This window comes from Mauremys mutica, chromosome 12 (genome assembly GCF_020497125.1).
Source record: "Mauremys mutica isolate MM-2020 ecotype Southern chromosome 12, ASM2049712v1, whole genome shotgun sequence".
In the NCBI taxonomy this organism is placed as follows: Eukaryota; Metazoa; Chordata; order Testudines; family Geoemydidae; genus Mauremys; species Mauremys mutica.
Genome location: NC_059083.1, coordinates 57,498,885 through 57,520,945, shown reverse-complemented (window position 1 = coordinate 57,520,945; position 22,061 = coordinate 57,498,885). Strand labels below are relative to the sequence as shown.

The following is a 22,061-nucleotide window of genomic DNA, read 5'->3' as shown; positions in this document are numbered from 1 at the left end:
AATGATGTCTTAACATACTCAGTTAGGAGTGCCTTCGTAAGGATGGCTAATGGACCCAGACCAAGGAGAAAGCTCTCAGATGGGTGGTTTCTTCCACATATGCATGTGCTGGGCTCTTGTATTCCTTGCTGGATCAAGCCATACAGTGTTGTATGGAATTCTGTTAGCCTGCTCATTCAACTGCACTCAGCAGAAGGAAGACTTCTGCCCTTGCCTCTGCTGTGAAGTTCCAAAACCTTTACAATGCTGAAAGGTGTGGATTTGGGTTCATTATGAACTAAAAACCCCATCAGGATCTCAGAGCATTGAGGGCATGTAGCTGAAAAGTAGTTCAGTTGCTTGTCCACTCCCATGAGCCAAAAGTCGTGAGATGCATTATGCTGTTGATACGTGTGCACTGCATTCAAGAACTGTCACAACTAGCATACCTTAGAAATGTAATGATGATGCAGATGGTGCCTCAGTTTCCCAGTTCTTGAGGTTGTAAATCTTGTGAAGCTGACTTCTTTTCAGAGAAGCTAATTGCGAAGACAGCGTCCAGAGGCAGACTGGGATGAATTACCTCAGCGGGGGTGAACGTATCTACAAATCTGGTAAGCTGAAGGTTGATACAACATTGTTGTCTTGAGAATATGGAAATAGGCAAGTATTACTGCACTCTGTGGGAGAGCTGTTGTCTATGGAACACGTCGCTAAACCCCTTGGCCATGTCTACACTACAGGCGCTGCACCTATGATGCTGTAGTGCTGCAGCGTAGATGCTTCCTACCGCGATAGAAGGGGTTTTTCCATTGCTGTAGGTAATTCACCTTTCTGAGCAGTGGTAACTAGGTCAATGGAAGAATTCTTCCATTAACATAGCCATATCTATACCAGAGGTTAGGTCGGCTAAAGTAGTGTTCATGGGTATGAATTTTTCAACTCCCTGAGTAATGTAGATGCTGTTTAAGTTGGCACTTCAGATAAATGTCCCTGTTCCAGGGCCAAGTGGATGAGCCCACTTCAAATAAGATGAATTTCCTTAGAGGTGCTGGAGCTGACATCAGTGACCTAGATCTTTGGGAAAAGTGCAACGGTCCCAGAATGTTAGTGGTCTACAGCAGGGGTCGTCAACCTTTCAGAAGTGGTGTACTGAGTCTTCATTTAGTCACTCTAATTTAAGGTTTCACGTGCCAGTAATACAGTTTTTAGAAGGTCTCTTTCTATAAGTCTATAATATATAACTAAACTATTGTTGTATGTAAAGTAAATAAGGTTTAAAAAATGTTTAAGAAGCTTCATTTAAAATTAAATTAAAATGCAGAGCCCTCAGACCAGTGGCCAGGACCCAGGCACTGAGTGCCACTGAAAATCAGCTTGTGTGCTGCCTTTGGCACGTGTGCCATAGGTTGCCTACCCCTGGTCTACAGTGCTAAGGCATCTGGTGTTGGAAAAAGGTGTTTGTCCCTGAGTGCCTAAAGAAAAAACTTTACCCAGGGTACAGCTGCCCCAAAATCTGGCATGTAGGAAGCCTCAGAACAGGTAACATAGAGCTGCTGAGTTCTAGCTGGCAGATAGCTCCTGAGCTCTGTCTGGCTTAGGTCCTGTAAGCAGGACCATCTATACTACTTCCCACCAAAAAGTTCCCTGGAACAGACTGGCCTAGTGTTGAAGAAGCAGGGCTAACCACTTTAAAAGGGACAAAGGGGCACCAAACCCCTGTATCCACAAAGCCCAGCCCTGACCTGCCAAATTTATCTGTAAAATTTATCAGTGCTCCCAAGGCACTGTTTGAATGTAGATTTGTAAACCATACAAATCTGTATTATTTCATTCTGCCTTGGAAGACAGCAACTCTAAAGTATAGAAATAGGGTTATTCCAAGAAACATTATATTAGTCTTGCAGTCTCTGCACTGGCCTAGACAAAGTCTCACAGTGTAACCAAAACAAGGCACTGATGTTGAGAATAGTTCCGCCCCCACATGAGTCATCAGTGGGTTTGTCAAGGCATGCCTCCAAAGCCCCTCCATGGTCATGTGCTTTAGTACTGATGAGCCCCACAGAAGACTGAGCGATCAGAAGAAGATATGTGGAAGTGTCTAAAATAAGACTTAGGAAGCACCATAACAGCACTGGGGGAAAAAAAAAAAAAATCTGGCGTGCAGCTTGTGTGTGGCACTCTTTTTCTGACCCTGTTCAATAAGAACCTAGCTGAGAAAGTTGGCAAAGAACTTGTGCATAATGGCCAGTACCTCACAGGACAAATCTAAGAGCTAAGAAAGTTCTGACTTTTCTTGCACTAAGAGTTGACGCCCAAGAGTGGGAATTGTGTGTGTATATTATGCGAAAAGGATCAAGGGCAACGAAGCTCACACTGATTTACCACCTAGTAACATATCTTATATTAATTATAAGTCTTTCTACTATGAAGAGGACTATTATTTGAAGCAGAATTTTGGGAATGCATGTTAACCTTTCACAGGCAGTGCAATACCTGTGGGACTATTCAGATTCTCATTTGGGTTTTTCTCCTTCAGCAGCTTCAAAGAATCCTGATATTTTTGGGTGGATTTATCCCTCCCAAGGATACTTAAATCATAAGCATCAAGTAAAATGAACCGAAATTTTGGGACTGGGCTAAAATGATAAGCATAGTAATGTTCTTCAGCAGTGGCTCCAGGAGAGTCCTGGCCATTGGCAGCAGAACCAAGGAAGATCTGGTCTTCTAAAGACTTGCTGTTAAGTTCAGATTGTGTTAAATAGTCTCTAGTAAAGTTGTACAATTCATGATTTCCCCATGTGTGATGAATTGGGATTCTAAGCTTTTTAAACTTGTTCATAACTCTTCTCAGAGCACTTTCTGATGTTTTATGTTGGGCATTAAAACCATCAATAATATCCCCAAGCTGCAGTACAAACTCAAGTTGACTGTCTTCCTTATTCCACTCATCAATTGCGCTCTGCAGAAGGTTAAGGCTGTGTCTGTAGTATCTCCTCCGGGACCCCCAGAAGTTATAACCATCCTCTAGATCAGCATACTGAATATCTGCTATGACTCCAAAGGAAAAAAACAGCTCAGAGTTCCCTGTCAAGGATCCAGGTCTCCAAGTAGGAGTTTTATCCATAACTGTCAACCAGGCTCCCAAAATCTAATGCAGGAAAAAAAGAGAGAAGACAAACTCAGTTCAAACAAAGCTGGGTGCTTTAAAAAAAAATCAGCTGCAACACCCAGAAGAAACATTTTTTATACAGCTAAAGACCTGCAGAACTCTTTGGCATGAGTTATCACTTCAGAAAAAAGCAGAAGCAAAAGCAGAAGCACTAGAAGTCTGCCACTCTTGAAATAGGCAAAGAGGGCAGGGGGTTTCATGTAATACTCCTTCAATATGTAACATTCCCAGATTAAAAAATATATTCAACTAGAGTTTGAGTTGGGAGAACATATCAGTAATTTAAGTAATTTAAGGGAAAAAACATTGTAAGAATGATGTAATTATTCCCAAAATAAGCACTACCAACCCAAGAAATTCAGAGATAAGGTTGAGCTTAAAAAATAAACCCTGCTTATTAAGAGTGTGGTTCTGGATTAAACTGATTTTAAAAGACGATTAGTCCTCATGGCTGAGGAGAAAAGCTTGAAGCTGGAAATCCCAAAGGCTCAAAACCAGAAGGCAAAAGGAATCCAACTTTTATTTTTAAAAATCTCATGATTTTTAGGCCAATTTAATGATTTTCTGAGGGCCAATTCATCATTTTTTAACTCACAAGTTTCCCAGCACTGTGCTCAGACTTTCTATAAACCAGGGCTCCGGCGGTTGAAGCTGGGCACCCAGAAATGTGCATCATGCAGCCTAGAGCCAGCCGTGGAAGGTTTAGTTTGACTGGTTGAGCGGGGTTCCGGCAGAGGCAGGGATGGAGCCCAGTTCTCCAGGACTCCAGGTAAGTTCTGGAAGCACAGTTCCAGCCTCATTTGCCACACGCTGTGCATTGGCTCAGTGCCAGGCATTGCATGGGCCAGGGACAGTCTCTAGGAAAGATCATGGCCTGAATGGGGGCAGGGGGGAGGAGGAGGAGGAGTGGGTGGTCATCTGATCTGGGCCAAAAAGGAGCATCTGGGGTAGTCATGGTAACACAAGTCACCATGTTAAGATGTCACTTCCACAATCTCTGGCATGACATCATCATACACATCATAATGTGGAACAGTGACATCACCCTTCAACTGAGGATGTTTCTGGTTCTGGTTCTAACCCATTTCCTGAGAAGAAACGTTTTGCCAGGTGCATGGTTTTCAACTAGAAAGTCCAGCCAAAAAGGGGACCTGGCAGTGTCCAGTCAGATGTCCAGTTACTGCAGGAAGAGGGGAGGTGCCCGGCCATTCACCCCAGAACCTCCCAGCTGGGGTCACCTCCCACCTGTGCAGGCAGCTCCTGGTCAGACTGCAGCAGCTCCCCTTCCTGCCGCAGAGCGGAGGGAGCCCAGCTGCGCCGTGGAGGGGAGGGAGATAAGAGACAATCCAGTGCGTGAGGGGGCCCTTAGGGGAAGCGGCAGGACAGGGGCGAGACCTCAGGGGGCCGGTTACCAGCAATCAGAGAGATGACAACCCTAGCCCGGACCCCATTACCACTTCAGATACCGCCCCCCCCCGACCCACTCACTCACTCACCGACCGACCGAGCACGTCCCAACTACGAACCTGGCTCCGTCCGCGCTTAGCCGGGGTCTAGGGTTGCCAACCCACCATGATTGTCCTGGAGTCCCCAGGAACTAAAGATTAATCTGTAATTGAAGGTTGTCATGTGATGAAAACTCCAGGAATTGGCAACCCTGCAACCGGCCACCGCGCCCACCCAACGCCCCAGGGCCGGGCTGCTGCTTGTGCGCCCGCGCACAGAAACTGAAGGACGCCGGAAGCTGCGGGGGGGGGCGGGTTAGTTGGCGGCGACGCCGGAAGCTGCCGGGGGGGCGGGGTTAGTTACGGCGTCGCCGGAAACTGCCGGGGGGTTAGTGGACGGTGTGGCCGGAAGCTGCCGGGGGGGCGGGGTTAGTGGGCGGTGACGCCGGTTGTAGGATGGCGGCGGTGGCCGGGCGAGTCTCCCTCGTCTGGGCGCTGGGACTCCACGTTCCGGGACGCAGAGGCGCGTGGACGCGACCGGTGAGGGGAACTTCCGGTCCGGGGGGCCTGGCGGGGTCCTGCTTCCCGCACGGAGCAGCCTGACCCGGCGGGACCCTGCCTGGGGGCAGGTGGCCAGGGCCCCGCCATGTCAGAACAGCTCCGCGCCCCGGCGGCCGCTCACCCGCTCGTGCCCCGCACTTCCCGGCCGGGCCCCCTCGCGCCTGCGCGTCCCCAGACCCCGAGCCGCCTCGCGCCTTAACCTGCTGCTCACCTCATCTTTCTCTCTGCAGCTGCTCGCTGCCCGCCTTGCTCGCCGCTCACCATGCTGGGGTCTCCCCGGCTCCGTGCCGGTGACTCGCCACCTGGCTACTGCACCTCAGGGAGACAAAGCGAAGACGGGCCCCTCGAAGCCCGGGGTAAGGAGGCCACGTTCCCAATGGCGGCCGTAGCCGTGTCCTTAATCTAAACTCAGAGGGGTTGCGCGCTAAGGCCTAAAACTCCCTCATGTGCCTTGTGTGTAGTAAGAGGTGCCCTGCCCTCCCGGTCAAGGGGGAAGCCAGGGTGGGGAGCGTCCCTCTGTGGCAGCCATGGCTGGAATTTCTCCCCTGTGTTGATAGTCTCTGTGCACTGGCTGTATTTATAAAGGTACCTGGGTTTGGTTTTTGTGGATTGGTTCTTCATACAGAATTGTGGTTGATCTCTGATACAGGTATTCTGTCATATCACAAGAGCTGGGTGTTTATTTCATAAACACGTACTTAGCACTTTCCTATGTTTTACAAAAAAAATAGTTGAAGATGATGAAGTTTAATTTTTATGGAATCTCTCTCCTAGTAGCCAGTTTCCTGGAAGTCCTTGGCACTCACATTTGCGATTGGTGGAGCTTTATTGGCAGGAATGAAATACTTCAAGAAAAAAAAGGAAGAAAGTATGTATATGTTACATTATCATCCCAAAACCTTTGTAATTCCCCCTCCAAACCTTTATAGCTGGGCAGATAAAAAGATCTTGTGGACTTGTTAGTTGTGGTAGTGCTGCTCGGAAGGGTGACAACTAGAAGAGATTGATAATGCTGATTTTAGCACAGTGCCTATCAGTGTGCTAGACACCTCACAAACACACAGGATGACAGCTCCTTGTCCAAAAGAGATTCTGGTCTAAATATTCATGGAATAAGGTGGAGCACAAGACTTTTTGCACATTGTCTTTCTGTTCTGGCGTATTTTACCCACTTAGTTTTATTATCCTTTTCCTTTATCTGTTTAACTCATGGCCATTTGCTCTTTGATTGTCAGTTTGTATTTTTACCCTGTGTGCATATATACATATTTTATACCATTATCTGTTTTCAGTTTATTCAATATTTTACTTTTCTACATTTTTGATTTCTTTTTGCTCTTTTAAAGTCCTATTTTAAAACTTGTAGTATTGTTGGTTTATATTAAGTTGTTATATTGCACCTATTATCGTGGTATGCAAGCATTACACAAGATTAGAGTGTAAAAGCCCAGAATGAAAGTGTGCGCGTGTTTGTTTCCCCAGGGTGTGGAAGTATGTGTAAGACTTTTTAAGAGCATAGATTCCCAATTCTCGTTTTAACCCCTGTATGCTGGATTTAACCACTTACTGTTTAATGCTCTCTTTATAGTGAACACTTACCTAATTCTTTTTTCCTTGTCCTGATACTGAAACCCAGTTAGACCGTGGCAGCACAGCAGCCCCCCCCCCTTAAGTCTCTAGAAGATGCTTGACTCTTAACTGCAGGCATTCCATCCCAATTCATGTTTCCTGACTTCAGCATATGAGCTTCAGTGCCATCTTGATGATAAGCTCCTTTTGGAGCACAGTAGAATATAGTTTATATGGAAAATATCACAATGTAAAACTGTTCTGTTTACTATAAAGTTGTCTTGTCCATGTTGGGCTTATATTTTGCAGTGGGCTTTGAAATTCAAGGTGTTACATTACTGTAGTCCTACTAGGCATATTTGCCTTTGAGAGCCTTATGACTCAAACTGTCTTTGAATGGTTTCTGGGATCTTTTGTGTGTGACACAGCTGGTAGTAACCTCCCATTGCTGTTTGGTTTCAGTGCTGGAGAAAGAACAGAAGCGAGCTCTTGGGAAGCCATTGCTGGGAGGCCCTTTCTCACTTGTGGATCACCAGGGACAGCCCAGGACCAACAGGGACTTCCTGGGCCAGTGGGTGTTAATCTACTTCGGCTTCACGCACTGCCCTGATATCTGTCCAGAGGAATTGGAGAAAATGATTCTAGCGGTGGATGAAATTGGTAATTGAATCCAGTCAGAATCCTAACTCTACTTAAAATAGGCTGCACTTCATATAGTGAAATACTACAGTGCTTCTCCCAGCTTACTAAATGGCAATGGGACCATCTCCTTAATGTATGTGAAAATTTCAGCCTTTTTTTATGCTGTCTCTCTCAGGGCTTTGGGCGGAGCCCGGAGCTGGAGCGGGGAGCAGTGGAGCTGCAGGTTTTTGCCCCAGAGCTGGAGAAAATCTTGACTACTCCACTGCTCCAGTTTTTTTTTAATTTTCAATTAAAAATAAATGGTATTTAGCAAGAAAGTCCTAAAGGTGCCAAAAAGTTTCAGATTGTATAACAATTGATATTAACATCTACTTTACCACTTTACATAATATGTCACAGTTACTCTCATTTTGGCCAAAATCAAGATTTAATGTACAGATACAAAATTACAAAGTTTTTTGGAGATATCTTTTATTAAAGAATCAGATAATTATCAGACATCCGGCAACACTGCAGACTGCTCCCACCCTTGTGCCAAGGTTAGGCGAGTACGTACTTGCGTAGATTAGTTAGATTAGTATGTGTTGATACTTCTTTTGTAAGGGTTGATCAACGAGACGCACTGAGTGCTGCGATTATGGAAAAGTGTGATGTGACACGCAACATTTAAGTTATCACAAACAGGTATATTGCAAAAAAAAAAGTTTTTGTTATTAATATATTAAGATATCATGAGATATTAACCACTTAAGCTCATTTCTTACATGGGCTCCCGTTACCGGTACATTTGTTCATTTGTACACGCTCCCGTATCACTCTGGCGGACTTATTTTATATGTTATCTGTTCAATGGTCTTTTGGTAGCATTGTCTGTAGTTTTAAATTTACTGACAGTCACGTGTAGCAGGCATATAAATGTACAGTAAACATTTTTGCGTAAATTAGGAGTGATTTTTGTGATAAATCCAGAGTGATTGGAAAATGTCCAACACAACTTTGGGGGTGAATCCTTAAGTCATTTTAACAACAAATGTTTCTGTGAACACGTGTCCTAAAATTCTTCCTAAGGGAGCTACAGTCCCTTCAAGGAGGTGATGAAAAGTTAATTTCTGATTAATATCTCAAAAATGCTTTAATATAAAGTAATGAAATTATGTCTGTGTTTTAGCATTAGTATGTGCTACTATATTACATTATCCAAAATTATGTAAACCATAGGTGTCCTGAACTGGCAGTTGGTCATTTTTATTTCATATTTCAAGAAAGGTTTGTCATTGACTGCTCCTGGCTATGAGTGGTAATATTATGTTCCATAATAAGTTAATAATTTTTGTTATTTATTATTACATTTAAAATTTATGGTTCCAAAGTTGAAAAATAATTAATAAGTAAAATTGTTTATCATTCTAAGCATCTAAGCAGATTACATTTTTTAAACAGTTTTCTCGGAAATGTATCAGAGGAATAGCCGTGTTAGTCTGGATCTGTAAAAGCAGCAAAGAGTCTTGTGGCACCTTATAGACTAACAGACATTTTGGAGCATGAGCTTTCGTGGGTGAATACCCACTTCGTCGGATGCATCCGAAGTGCATCCGACGAAGTGGGTATTCACCCACGAAAGCTCATGCTCCAAAATGTCTGTTAGTCTATAAGGTGCCACAAGACTCTTTGCTGCTTTCTCAGAAATGGTTCATTATACAAAATAAATTAAGAGTACCATTTTAATGCATGTTTTAGCATTAAATCATATTCCAGGATTGTATCTGTTAAATAGTCAAAGATTTAAAAAAATATTAAATAAAATTGGCCCAGTTCCCCCAGTTCACGACACCTGTAGTTTAAATAATTTTATTTGAATGATGTTGTATGATAGAACATTGGAAATAAACTTTAAAGGGAAAGTGGTTTCAAATTGCAAGCATAGTCCTTTTAGTAAAGAGCAAATTTTCAGAAATGTTTTTCCTTCATCAGGCTGGAAACATTATACAAGATGGAACCTGTTACTTGCTCTATTTTGTATAATCTATTCAGTCTGATGAAGCAAAAACATATTTCCAAAAATTTGCTCTCTTTACTAAAAGGACTGTGCTTGCAATTTGAATCTGCTTTCCCGTTAAAGTTTATTTTCAACCTTGTAACGTGTAGCCTCGTTACTGCCTGACAATTAATGTTGTAGAACAGCAATAGCACATACTAACACTATGGCACATACCAAGTTTCATTGATATATCTATATTAACGCATTTTTGAGATATTAAAAACTTGGAAAATATTTTGAATATTTTTACTGCAAAATTTATAAGAAAAACTAACTTGCAATTGATAAATAAAAAATTATGTATATCAAAAATGCTTCTTACGTCATTAAAACTGCAAGAAACATGTTAAAATATACTTTAATAATAATTTTGTGTAAAAAGAAAATGCAATCATTTTTGTTGAGAAATTCCAAAATAAATTCAAGGTACCTGAAATGGTTAAGATATCACAAGCAGGTACATTATAAAAAAATGTAATGCTTTTGTTCATTGCTTTTTAAATATTTTTTGGATGCGGTAGCAGCACAAAAAGATTTGGCCATGGCTTCAGAAAAATAATCAGATCTGTCCCCCATGATTGATAGCCAGTTTACAGAAAAGGATCTCAACGACGTCTTTACTTTTGAATTTGAAAAGCCCAAATTTGGGAAAAGCAAATAAGAAATGGGCACCGTGCAAGGTGGAAAAGGAAGTGAATGGCGAGCTCAAACCATGTAGCTTCAAGACAAGTGAAGCAAGTGCTGTGAAAAGTTTAAACTTTTGGTGGCATGTAAAACATAACTATCCTGAAAACTATGTGGCTCTGGTTACAAAAAAGGACCAGGAAGATGAGGCAAAACAGAAAGCTGACACGGCTAAATGACGTTCATCTGGCTCTTTGAAAACTCCCGGAGAAAAGATTTTTTGTGGCGCTTCATCTGAAAAGAAACTCAAATTGAGCAAACAAAACTTAACTCATATTTGAAGTCCTCAAAGGTTACAGTCACCATGGTTACCAATACTTTCCATGAAGGGCTGATGGAAATGGTTTGCTTGAGTTCAATGCCGCTCACTACCTTCAGGCTAAAGAACAAAGGATTCCAAAAAATTGCAGGTGAAATGGGTCGGCAGCTTGGTGTTTTGACAGGGCATGATGTGGTTTGTCATTTAGTTGTCAGCACAGCTGAGTCTGGTCACGAAGAGTCAAGAAAGCTTTGGAGCAAAAATTGTGCTACCTGAAAATGGATGCGGCAATCCTTGGAAACAGAAATTTCCTTCCAATCAATGCTCAGTACTATGAAGAAGGAAAAGATAAAGCTGTGGTAAAAACTTTGGACATAATCAACACTGAAGGGCATCACAATTCTTTGTACTTGAAAAGTCAAGTAAAGGCTATTTTAGAAAAATTTGAGTTCAATGAAATGCAGGTGCTGAGCATCTGTTGACAATGCAGCAAACATGATGCGTGCCATCAAAAATTTCAGCGAGGACAATGAAACCATTTCTACCTCTGAGAACAGGGATGTGGACAGAACTGAAGCTATTTTGTCTGATGAAGGAACTAAAGGAATGGATGAAATCGAACTCAACATGAATGCTGCTGCACAATGGGTTAATGACCCTTGTCTCATACTTCCAACATGGCTTCATTGAGGACGACTCAAAAGTCCAACTGATGCGGTGTGGTATTCCCCACCTCAGTTGACAATCTGGGATGGACTGAACAAAACATGCGGAAAAATTTCTGGCAAAAATTTGACAAGTCATTGTCAAACTATGAACCCCAAGTACTCAGTGTTCTGCTTGATCTACATGGGGTAACTCAATCATTGGATACTGTGTCTCACTGGGGTTCAACATTTGTGATGATTGAAAAACGAGAAGCCGATCAATCTTACTGTGAACAAGTGGCTGCTGCTGGAACAAGGGAACTCAAGTTAACAAAAGCTGAATGGGATGAAGTGAAGAACCCGTGAGACCTCTTGGCAAAGCCAAACCAAACAACCATGAATCTTCAAGCTGTCGCTGTAACCCCGGGAGTTTTAATGAAGGAATGGCGAAAACTGTCAAAATTCTTGCAAGAAAATGGAGGACAGATTGCAGAAGGAATTCTATCCTCCATGCAGAAACGCAAAGAGAAGCTTTTTGACAATATTGATTTCCTTGCTGGAGTTTATGTTGACCCACGGTATCGGATTCTTCTTACCTCAAGGGAAATACCAAAGGCAAAGGAAGGGCTCCTTGATATTGCTCGACGACTCGAAAAACAAAATCGATTGCTACATTTGAACTCGGCGAAAGAGGTTGAAGAAAGCGAAACAACAAAAGGAGTCATCAACAATCAAATTTGTGGTTTCAGAAAGTTCACATCCTTCAGAGTGAAGACGAAAGTTTGAAAACAGCCTGCTATTTCTGAATTTATTCGTGCATCCATCCCTGAGAAGTCCACAACCATCATGTGGAAATGGAAATAATTCAAGCATCAATTCTTCAGAAGATGATTTGATAAACAAGAAAGACACCGAGTTTCTGCAATTCATAATTGTAATTGAAGCATTTATTCAAGAGAAACTTTCGGGAAGATTGTGAGGTGATGGAGTCTATTGGTAGGCTAAAAGTTAAGTCTGTTCTTGAGGCCATTCACAGCTACCCACACTGCATTCAGGCTGCCTGTAGAATTGCTTTGAGCATGCCAAAAACTCAAGCTAGTGTAGAGCCACTGTTTTCAGCTTTAAAGTTAATTTTAAATGATTTGCAGCAGGCTATGAAAGATGACTTGATTGCTGCAATAATTTTGTACAGAATGAATTATGAATGATTCTAGTTTGTATCATTGTTGATGACGTAAATTGTGTTAAAAGTCTGACTAAAAATGTTTTTTCAAAATTACAGTATGCACTTTTTTATTTAGTTAAAAATTAATTTGAGTCGGAGCGTGGAGTGGAGTCAGAGCTGGAGCAGAGCAATTAAAAAATGTGATTGCTCCAAGTCCCTGGTCTCTCTGCATTGCTTCACATTAGATGCAATGTTATAGCAAACAAGGTCAAACTGGGCCTCATGCTTAGATCTTGGGGGAAGCCTCATATAAGGCATGCTCTGAGTCAATGTTGGGTTCCTATAGTTTTTTGTACTTGGCACTACCCTTTGGGATGTGGTATTGTCCTGCTAGAAGAGGGTTTTCTTGGTTAATGAAATATGGTAGTGACTGCTAACCAAGAACAGTTTCTTGATTAAAGAAAGGCTGGATCTATTCTGGAGAACAGATCTCTCTCAAGATAGAGTTTTGTATTAGAGCATTAGAGAAATCTTGCCCATTCATCCCTCTCATTCATTTGAAAAACACCTTATGTCCACGTGCAAAAATGCCAGGGAAGCAGCAAGCAGTGTGACTTAGCCCCAGCATCCTATAGGGCAATATCCGGGGGACCCTAAACTGGCTGTACACATGCCTGCATGGTGCTGCAGCCCCCATTGTTGAGATGGTGGCCCCTATAGAACTCTCATGAATCTCAAACATTCCTGTTACAATTTTACCAGTAACATTCATTTAAGAGGAGGTACTGTCAATAGGTGAAAGGTTCTGTGGCAAAGATCTTGGCTCTGCAGGACAGAGATTATCTCCAATACTCTGCATGCTCAAAACGTCCTTTCAGACAGAAAGGTTCTGCAATGGATGCTCTCTTTTACAGTCTTTAATATTTCTTGGGTACAGAAGAAGTCTAGCAGAATGTTTAAAATCCCAGCTACTTGCCCCAGTGTGGCACTCTCAGCACCAATGAAGTTGAGCCACTTGATAGGGTGTGATTGTTGATGGCAGGCTGAGCGAGGTCCACATTTGCTTCTTGAAGAGAGATTTGGGTCCTCCAGCAGCACCTTGAATAAAGGAGGAAAAGTATGGATAGTAACTACTGGCAGAATGGAGCCTTTCCTAGCAGGAAAGAAATTAATGTGCTCTGGTCAAAGGGGTGAGGGAAGGAGGAGTCCAGAAAGGTGAGTCCAGCTCTGTTGTGACAATGGGGATGGCTGAAAGATGGCCTCTGGGCCAGGTGGGTTGTAGGTTCTGTTGACGACGGGTTCTGTCAGCTTCCCCAGAAGCAAACCTAATATGTTAAGGAGAGGCAGATAACCCATTCCCCTGTAGGAATGTGCAGTGTTGCAACAGCAAGTAGCTTTTGCTGCTGTTTGTGCTACTGCTGCAGGAGGAGCCTTCTCTGATGTCTCCGTGGTGTGGCATTGCTCCCTTGGAAGGAGGCGGTAGCAGGATAGATGCTGAAATGCAAAATACCATCTCCTTTCAACGGGGAGAAGTGGTTATTATTTCTCAAGATGCCTGATCTTGGTTACAATCTACATTCCTTGCACCTCAATTGGCCTGTCAGCCCTAGTAAATAGAGGTAGGGTCTCTACTTGAGGAGAAGGGACCCCCAGGGCAGATGCAAGGGTTTGGAGAACAACATTTTATCTCATTGCACTTGCTCCCTGGCCTTTAAAAAAGTTCATTAGATGTTATTTAACCTGCCCAATATCATTCCAAAGTGGTCACCATTTCAGTCCGTGCAAAAAAAGGCCCCCTATACTCACTGTGTATTATGAGTTTGACTATAGCCTCATTATGTGGGAGATGAGCTGTGGCATTGGGCCTGCTGAGAGCAATATTAACTGTTAATCTTTGTGGTGACAGACAACATCCCATCTCTGCCAAATGTGACCCCACTCTTCATTACCATCGACCCAGAGCGGGACACTGGAGAAGCCGTTGCCAGATACGTTAAAGGTACCATTTGCCTTTCTCTTCCTTGCACTGTGTAGCTGTTCTGTACTCGTTGCTTTCTTTTGTGATTAAAATGATGGCTGGGCTCTACCAAAGCTGGTTCTGGGTGGCAGGAACCTTAGCATGGCTAATATGTTGCATTTCTGTTTAGAGTTTTCTCCCAAACTGATTGGACTGACTGGTACCAAAGAGCAGATTGAGCAGGTGTCCAGAGCCTATCGTGTTTATTACAGCTCAGGCCCCAAGGATGAAGACAATGACTACATAGTAAGTAAAAGCAGGGCCTGTGCCTGAGTGCTCTATTATTCAGATTAATTCACTGATTTTAAAGCCAGTAGATATCTAATCTAAGATCCTGCATAACAAATGCCTATTTATATTTATTATTCCTACTAAATGTTTACATTAGGGGAATTAGCCCCAAAGACCTAAACTGGGACCAAGGCACCATTGTGCTGGATACTGTACAAACACAGATAATGGAGTATATATACACAGCAAAGAAAAACCCACGGCTGGCCCATGCCAGCCAACTCAGGCTTGCAGGGCTTGGGCTGCAGGGCTATTTCATTGCTGTGTAGACTAGGATCCTGCAGGGTGAGTGGGTCACAGAGAGCCCAAGCCTGGAAGTCAGCACAACAATGAAACAGCCCTTCAGCCTAAGTCCCATGAATCTGAGTCAGCTGGCATGGACCAGCTGTGGTTTTTTTCTTTGCTTTGTAGACTTACCCAAAGAGGCATTTTCCGCTCCAGTGAGCTCATGTCCTAAAGGAGGCACACAAAAGGTGGGCATGGGGAATAACATGCAATAACATACAATTCATGGTTATGAATTAACATGAATTTAATTCCACGTTGTCTTGTTTTGGTCTCGCTTGCAATTGGAGGTGGAGGCAGGGTGAGGGGGAATGGCAGGAATTGGGAATTAAAGGAGTAGGAAGAGGGATGGTCAGCTCATCACTGCCTAGCTGTGATCAACTGGCAGGGTTTTGTAGATGAAGGTGGGATTTAAAGGAAGACAAGCCAGTGTCTACAGTCAATAGGATACTTTCTGCATGTGTAAATTGCAGCATGGGAGAAAATGTGGAGCTGTTTAAGGATCGGTGCACAGTAAAGCCTGGGAATGTTGGCATTATGAAGGGGGGGATTTACACCACAAGTGATTAAATTAGGTAGGTGGGGCAGGGTAGTACTGTGAAAGATCTTAGAGGTGAAGACAAAATTCTTGTGTTTGTGGAAGTATGGGGAACCAGTGCTGGACTCAGCAAGGGGTGAGGTGGTCCAAGTGATGAGCCAGAAGAAGAGTTTTGCAACAGTGTTTTGAATGGATTTGAGGCATGAGAGATTGCAGTATCAACACCAGAGAAAAGGAGATTCTAGTAGTCAAGATACTAAATAAGGGCTTGGATGAGTTTCAGAAATATTGGCAAAGGGAGAAGGGTAGATCTAAGGGATGTATGGGAAGAATAAGCAAGCTTTAGAGATGGCCTGAATACAGAGAAGTCAAAGAAGACTATAGGCCTGAGTAACTTGGAGGAAGGTGGGGTGCTGTCCTCAGTTGTAGTGGTGGGAAGGGGAGGTGGCAGATCAAGAGTTTGGTTTTGTCTGCTGAGTTTAAATTGGTAGCTGGATATCCACAAAGATATCAGTTACTGAGATATGGGATTGAATGAAGGCGGAGAGCTTCCCCACAGGGAGGTAGATGATTTAAGGTTGTGCTTGCAGATAAGAGCATGTAGAGCAGAGGTGGGCAAACTATGGCCTGCGGGCCACATCTGGCCTGTGTTACCGTCCTATCCAGCTCTTGAGCTTCCGGCCGGGGAGGCTAGCCCCCGGCCCCTCCCCTGCAGCCTCAGCTCGCCGTGCCGTCAGCTCTCTGGGGGATGGGGCTGCAATCTGGTGCAGGGCAGCGCGGCTGTGGGTGTAGTGCATTAAATTGCTCCCGGTAGGAATGTGCTACTTATGGAGCACCAGGACTGGCAGCCGTAAGTAGTACACCATAAGTAGCACATTCCTACGGGGAGCAATTTAATACATTACACCCCGGCCCTCCATACAGTTTCAGAACCCTGATGTGGCCCCCGGGCCAAAAAGTTTGCCCACCCCTGATGCAGAGGCAGTGAGAGAAGAATGGGCCAAGAACAATGACTGGAGGTGGGGGGATGCACTGAATGAGATACTGAAGGAATGACCAGAAGTAGGAGGGAAACCATGAAAAGATGGTGCGAGTGCAGAGCTGGATTTCAAGAAATAGGAAGTGGTATCAGTTGCCAAGAGGAGGAGGAAGAGGGAGTAGTAGCCGTGAGACCTGACCAGGATGAAGTCACTAGGGCACTGGCTCCTCAATGGCTGGGGCTCGCTGCTGCTGCAAGCGGGACGCTCTGGCTCTCCGGAGTCACCAGAAGGCGGCTCCTCCCTGCCAAGCTGCTGCAGCAGCCCAAGCCTGGCAAAGCCAGTGAGTGAACTCGGGGCGGGGTCCACCGGGGTTGGGGGGGAGGCTGTGCACCCTCCAGGGGAGTTCAGGGGGCGGGGAGCAGGGAACCTGGTCTGGGGAGCAGCCCCTGGGCGTGGCTGGCCCCTGGGGTCTATAAAGGCTTGTTGGGATTTGCCCCTCAATGAACTGATGTGCAACGGGGGGGTGGCGCAAGGTGGAAGTTTCACCTAGGGTGTAAAATATCCTTGCACCGGCCCTGCCCCAGGGGGTGTGTGCACCCCAGGTTAAGAACCACTGCACTAAACTGATAAGATCTGCATTTTAATTAAATTTTAAATGAAGCTTCTTAAACGTTTTTAAAAACTGGTTTACTTTACATACAACAATGGTTTATAGACTTAGAGAGCGAGACCTTCTAAAAATGTTAAAATGTATTACCGGCACGCGAAACGTTAAATCAGAGTGAATAAATGAAGACTCTGCTGACCTCTGCACTAGGGGTATGTCTACACAGCAGTGCAAGGCTATGGTTTGCAGGGGTTCTCAAACCTCATTGCACCACAACCCCCTTCTGACAACAAAAATTACTACATGACCCCAGGATGGGGGACTGAAGCCTGAGCCCACCCAAGCCCTGCTGCCCCAGGTTGGGGGGCTGAAGCCGAACGTCAAGGGCTTTGGCTTTGCCCCCAGGCCATGGGGGCTTGGGCTTTGGCTCTTGGCCCCAGCAAATCTGACACCAAACCTAGTGACCCCATTAAAACAGGGTTGCAGCCCACTTCGGGGGCCTGATGCATAATTTAAGAACACTGGGTTAGTGGGACTTGAGTCAGCTGAACTGTATCAGGGAACTCTGGGCTTGAGCAGCTACACTGTATTTTAACCTTAGGTAAAGGATTTTCCAACCTGTGTTCAAACCTAGGGCTCTGGAATCTACACTGCAGTGCACAGACCTGAGTCAACGTAACCCTAACCCAGAGTGCCTAGCACCTCCCCCGCCCCCCACGCCCCCCGTCGGCACTTGAGCATGTGTTGCACAGTGGGAAAACATTAGTGCCCACCCTTTTTCCTAACTGTGACGGTGCTGTTGATGGGGCTCGAGTCAATAAGGAGCATATGAATACATAAACTGCATAATTAGTTCCTTTGGTGGCTGTGTCAGTAGAAAGCTTTATACTGAACTCTACCATCTAATTTGAGAATTGGGGTCTCTCCCTCTACACTGAGTCACATCGGCAGGAAAATGCCCATGTGCACCTGTTCAGAGGATAATTAGGACATAAGTGCTGCCAGGGCTGCCAAACTATTAAAATGAAACTTTGCAACTTTTAATTTTTAAAATGGGCTGTTCAATGAAAGTGTTTTGGTTAGTTGGGTATGAAGGGTACCCCCAGGACTTGGGATATACTGTGCTCCAGCATCCCCCAGGGGTCCCTTATCCTTGCCCTGGCCGTACCCCCCAGGAAGCAGGGATAAGGGATCCCTGGCAGGCTGTGGGGAAGTGTTGGGGCTGGCTCCCACTCACCACCCTGACAGTGCACACTGGCTAGTCATCTCTGAACACACAGTCCCCGTGAGGGCGGGGGTGGGGGGGGCTGGGAGCAAGGGACAGAGAGCGGAGCGGGACCAAGTGGCTGTCCTGCAGGGAGCAGGAGCAGCTGAGGTGTTGGGAGTCATCCCTTCTATCACCATGCTGGGTGGGGAGCTCTGCTGCTCCTCCTCCTTGCAGGGCAGCTGCATAGTCCCCTTTCTGACCTCTGCCCCTCCCTGCCCTGGGGCTGCATGTGCAGGGGTTCCTCGGCAGCGTGTGCAGCAATATCTGGCTGTGCTCTTGTCACTAGGAAGCAGCTCTCTTTGCATAAAGCTTGTTTTGATCAGTTTCCATTGAAAACGCTGCAAGATCTCTGGTAGTGCATGTGCAGACTGGTGGTGTTCAGCAGACAATGGGTTAACACTGCTCTGAGCTGCTGGGTGCAGGCTGTTTGCAAAAGTTGTGGCTTCTGTTTGCAATAGAGTGCAATAGACAGCACCACAGATTGTGGGCATAGAGAGGACTAAGGAAGTTGCCAGAAGGAGCTCTGGGATACATCTGGAAGACTTCTGGGGCTGTGTGCCCACAGAAAAGCAATGAGGCGTGGACCCCAGCTCAACATTGGCTTGGACCCTGCAGTCCTGCAAGGTCCTGGGACCCTAGGTTTGAGCCCTAGGTTAACACAATTGGTGTGTGGACGCAAGGGGCGTTAGGCTTGAGCTTAGGCTAAAGCTTGGGCTTACATTCTCTGTGGACACACTCTAGATACGTGGGTGAGAACAATTTCAAAGAGCTCTTCAGGTGTGTGAGGTAGCAGAGGGATGTCTGCACTGCAGTGTAAGCCCAGAGTTAGTGGAAATTGAGTCAGCTGACCTGTGCTAGGGAACCCTGGACTTGAGCATCTACATTTTGTTTTTTAACCATACCTGAAGATTTTCTAACCCATGCTCGAACCTATGGCTCTGGAGTCCACACTGCAGCGTGCAGACCCAGGTCAAAGTAACTGTATACGAGTCCCTAGAAGCACCATTCTCTGTCCCCAACCCTGCTCAAATGTGGCCTCTCTAGTCCCAGGACTGTGGGAAAACTTTACTGCCTGCCCTGCAAGTTACAGGTAGTTTGAAGCAGCTTGTTTTGCAAAAAGCTTGATCAGTTTGCTCTCCATTGCAAATGCAGGAGGCTCTCATGATAGTGTGCTTGCAGATCGGTGCTCGGAAGAAAATGGGTTGATGCTGACCTGAGCTGCTGCCCTTTGCAACGGGTCGCTGGCTTCCATTTTCAATAGAGTGGATTGCAGATTATTGGGATAGAGAGGGTTAAGGAAGTTGTCCCATGGGATTATCATGAATTTAATTCCCAGGCTCACATTCTGAAGCTGTTGAGCAGGATTGCTTTGAGGACAAGTACTGAAAGATCCAATATGGAGTAATCCCTTTGTGAAAAGTGTTTGCCCATGGGTGAGGTGGTGCTTTTTATCTTATCTTTTTTTCTATGTAAGTTCATTCTAGAACGTAGTGATTGTCTGGTTTCATCCATACTTCAAACCCTTCGTGCATAACAGTCTAACCCTCAATTATCCACTTAATTTCAAGTTACGTGGGCTCCTGCTTAACAATCTGTCCCAACCTGTGTTTAGCTCAGATACTCTTCCTTCCCCAGACTTGAAGAGCTCTGTGTAGCTCAGAAGCTTGCATCGTTCACCACAGAAGTTAGTCCAATAAAAGATACTGCCTCACCCACCTTGTCTCTAATATCCTGCAGTTAACATAGCTACCACAACACCACATACACTTTTGTTAACACTGAAGCAGTTTTGTTTTGAAGTTTCAAAGATTTTATGCAGCTATGAGAAGTTTTAATACAATTTGTCTGTGATGCCGCTTACACTTAGGTGCACGTCTAACTTCAAGCACATGAGTAGCCCCACTGAAGTCAGTGGAGGTGTTCATGTAAATCAAGTTAGGTACCCTACCCTCGTAAGTGTTTGCAGGATCACGGCCTTAGTTTTCAATTCCACTTTTGCCCATAGCAGTCTTGTAAAGCTCAGAGAAGAGACCCTACCAGGACAGTGATATTTAAACATTTATAACTGAGTTAATTAAGTTTTAAATTGCAATAGCACATATTTTAAAGACTTTTGTAAAATCTCAATCTGATTTACATGAGTGAACTTTAAAAAAAAAAAAATGAAACCATTTTATATTGCCTTGATTTAAACCTTTCCACCCACTTGAAAGGCAGCTGAAACATCTTTGAATGCTAGCACAGTGTAGCCAGCAGAGGGAGCCCCATAGCAGGGTACACATGCCTTTCCTGGGATACACAAGGCCTTCTCTCCATAGCTCACTTTTCTCAATAACGTTATTGCCCTCACTATCTGCTCTGAGAGTGAATTTGGTTTACTGCAGCGTTCTCACACCATATCCCTTTCATTTATATCAGGCTAAGGTCTGGATTCGAGTGCTTGTCTCACTGCAGGAGCCAGAGTTGTAGGACAGCAAGGAGTGAGAGGGTCTTGCGCACATTGAGATGTTAGGCCAGCAGGGGCAGGAAGAACTTCTCCTCTTAATCCGGGCATCAGAAGAGCTGGGAGGAGGGAAAAGTTAGGGGAAAAACAGGTCAAGCCTCATTTTCTCATTCCATCTTGTCCTCTGTACTTACCCTGCTTGAAGACTGGAATGGGGGAAGCTGCCTACAGCTCCTGCAAGGCTCTGCTACTTGTAGTGCCTCTTCACCCTATCTATTTACAGCTTGTTCTCCAATTTCCTCCTGCTTGGCCCATTTCTAGTCTGTAACTAGAGTCTGTTCTTCATGGTGAATCTACAGTCAGAGATAATCTGATTGAAAGGCTAATCAGGGCACTAACCCGTACTGCCCTCTGAGTGACACTCAGGACCTGCAGCACAAATTTGCTCTCTGCTGTCTTACAGGTGGATCACACAATTATTATGTACCTCATTGGGCCAGATGGAGGCTTTGTGGACTACTATGGCCAGAACAAGAAGAATTCCGAGATTGCCACTTCTATTGCTGCCCACATGAGACAGTATAAGCCCAGCTAAAATACAAGATCTGCGAAGAACAGTGCAAAGTCAAACTGTAAGGCGGGCTCTAATTGGACTGACATGTCTCTGCTTTCAACTGCACTGAACTTATAAGACTGTGTCCTTATGTCACACATTTCCTCTCCAAATAAGAAAGGTACATTGTATTTATTTCTGTGAAATGTAGCTGCTTATCAGAAATTTGTACATAACCTTTCCCATTGGGTGTATTTGGCAGCAATGACCATGCTGCAGAATAAGGAATTTGTTTGAGACTCTTATGGAACACGGGAGCAAAGAATTTAAAATTTTTACAAAACTATTTTTGTTGGTGAAGGTACCTCTGCATCAGTTATGCACTCACTTTTGGAAAGAGATAAGTGAGAACTACTCTGCAGGAAAGGCTGTTCTCTGATGTAAGTTGCAGAGACTTTGGCATCCCAAAGGGTTCTACCCCCCTCCACTTCTCTGCAGTGCCTTTTGCTCTTGTACAGACACTTGTAATGTTCTGTCCACAGTAACGAGCCTTAATAGCACTCCTACCCTGTGGTTTACAGGAGAGCACTGAAGGCACATCCTCTTCCACTTGTGGGACCAGCCCTGTACAATGATTGAGTATCTTTGAGCTCAAGCCCAGGGATGCAGCATCACTTCCAGGCACGGTTTCCAATGTCCTAATGTAGAATGGTGTTACTCTTACTAGTAATGAAATAGGTTATGAGTTGGGGATGGATTTTCTTCTGGCATAACCAGCCCCCTGCAGCTTTTTAGTCTGGCAGTTATGAAGCACTGAATAATGGAGTGGAGGAATGATCAGCGAGTGTATGTGCCCACGGCTATTGATCAGGTAAAATGTGTGCAATGCTCTGATTGTAAAATAAAGGAATGACTCTTA

General features: G+C 44.7%; 2 protein-coding genes across 4 annotated transcripts in view; one reads left to right on the top strand and one right to left on the bottom strand.

Moving 5' to 3' along the window:
- Nucleotides 1–5,122, bottom strand: part of ADPRM (ADP-ribose/CDP-alcohol diphosphatase, manganese dependent) — an 11,374-nt gene extending 6,252 nt beyond the window's left edge. For 2 of the 3 annotated variants that reach the window (XM_044983048.1, XM_044983050.1), the window contains exons 1-2: nt 3,747–4,124; nt 2,476–3,130 (exon numbers count right to left, since the gene is read on the bottom strand). In XM_044983048.1, the coding sequence (XP_044838983.1) occupies nt 2,476–3,130; nt 3,747–3,827 (736 nt within the window). In that variant the 5' untranslated portion in view covers nt 3,828–4,124. Of the gene's footprint in view, nt 1–2,475; nt 3,131–3,746; nt 4,125–4,677 lie in introns of those variants that run through there. The other variant, XM_044983049.1, reaches the window with a different exon arrangement.
- LOC123345937 (protein SCO1 homolog, mitochondrial) lies at nt 4,979–22,061 on the top strand. The gene is made up of 7 exons (XM_044983051.1): nt 4,979–5,136; nt 5,388–5,513; nt 5,935–6,025; nt 7,189–7,386; nt 14,068–14,160; nt 14,309–14,424; nt 21,053–22,061. Exons 1-7 carry the CDS (start codon nt 5,053–5,055, stop codon nt 21,182–21,184), a joined length of 840 nt encoding a protein of 279 aa, XP_044838986.1. The 5' UTR covers nt 4,979–5,052; the 3' UTR covers nt 21,185–22,061.

Bases quoted from the DNA above. Each gene is read 5' to 3' on its own strand.
- LOC123345937 (XM_044983051.1), top strand. From the start codon at position 5,053: ATGGCGGCGGTGGCCGGGCGAGTCTCCCTCGTCTGGGCGCTGGGACTC. The intron at 5,514-5,934 runs GTAAGGAGGCCA...CTCTCCTAGTAG, and splicing joins CGGGCCCCTCGAAGCCCGGG to CCAGTTTCCTGGAAGTCCTT. The intron at 6,026-7,188 runs GTATGTATATGT...GTTTGGTTTCAG, and splicing joins CAAGAAAAAAAAGGAAGAAA to TGCTGGAGAAAGAACAGAAG.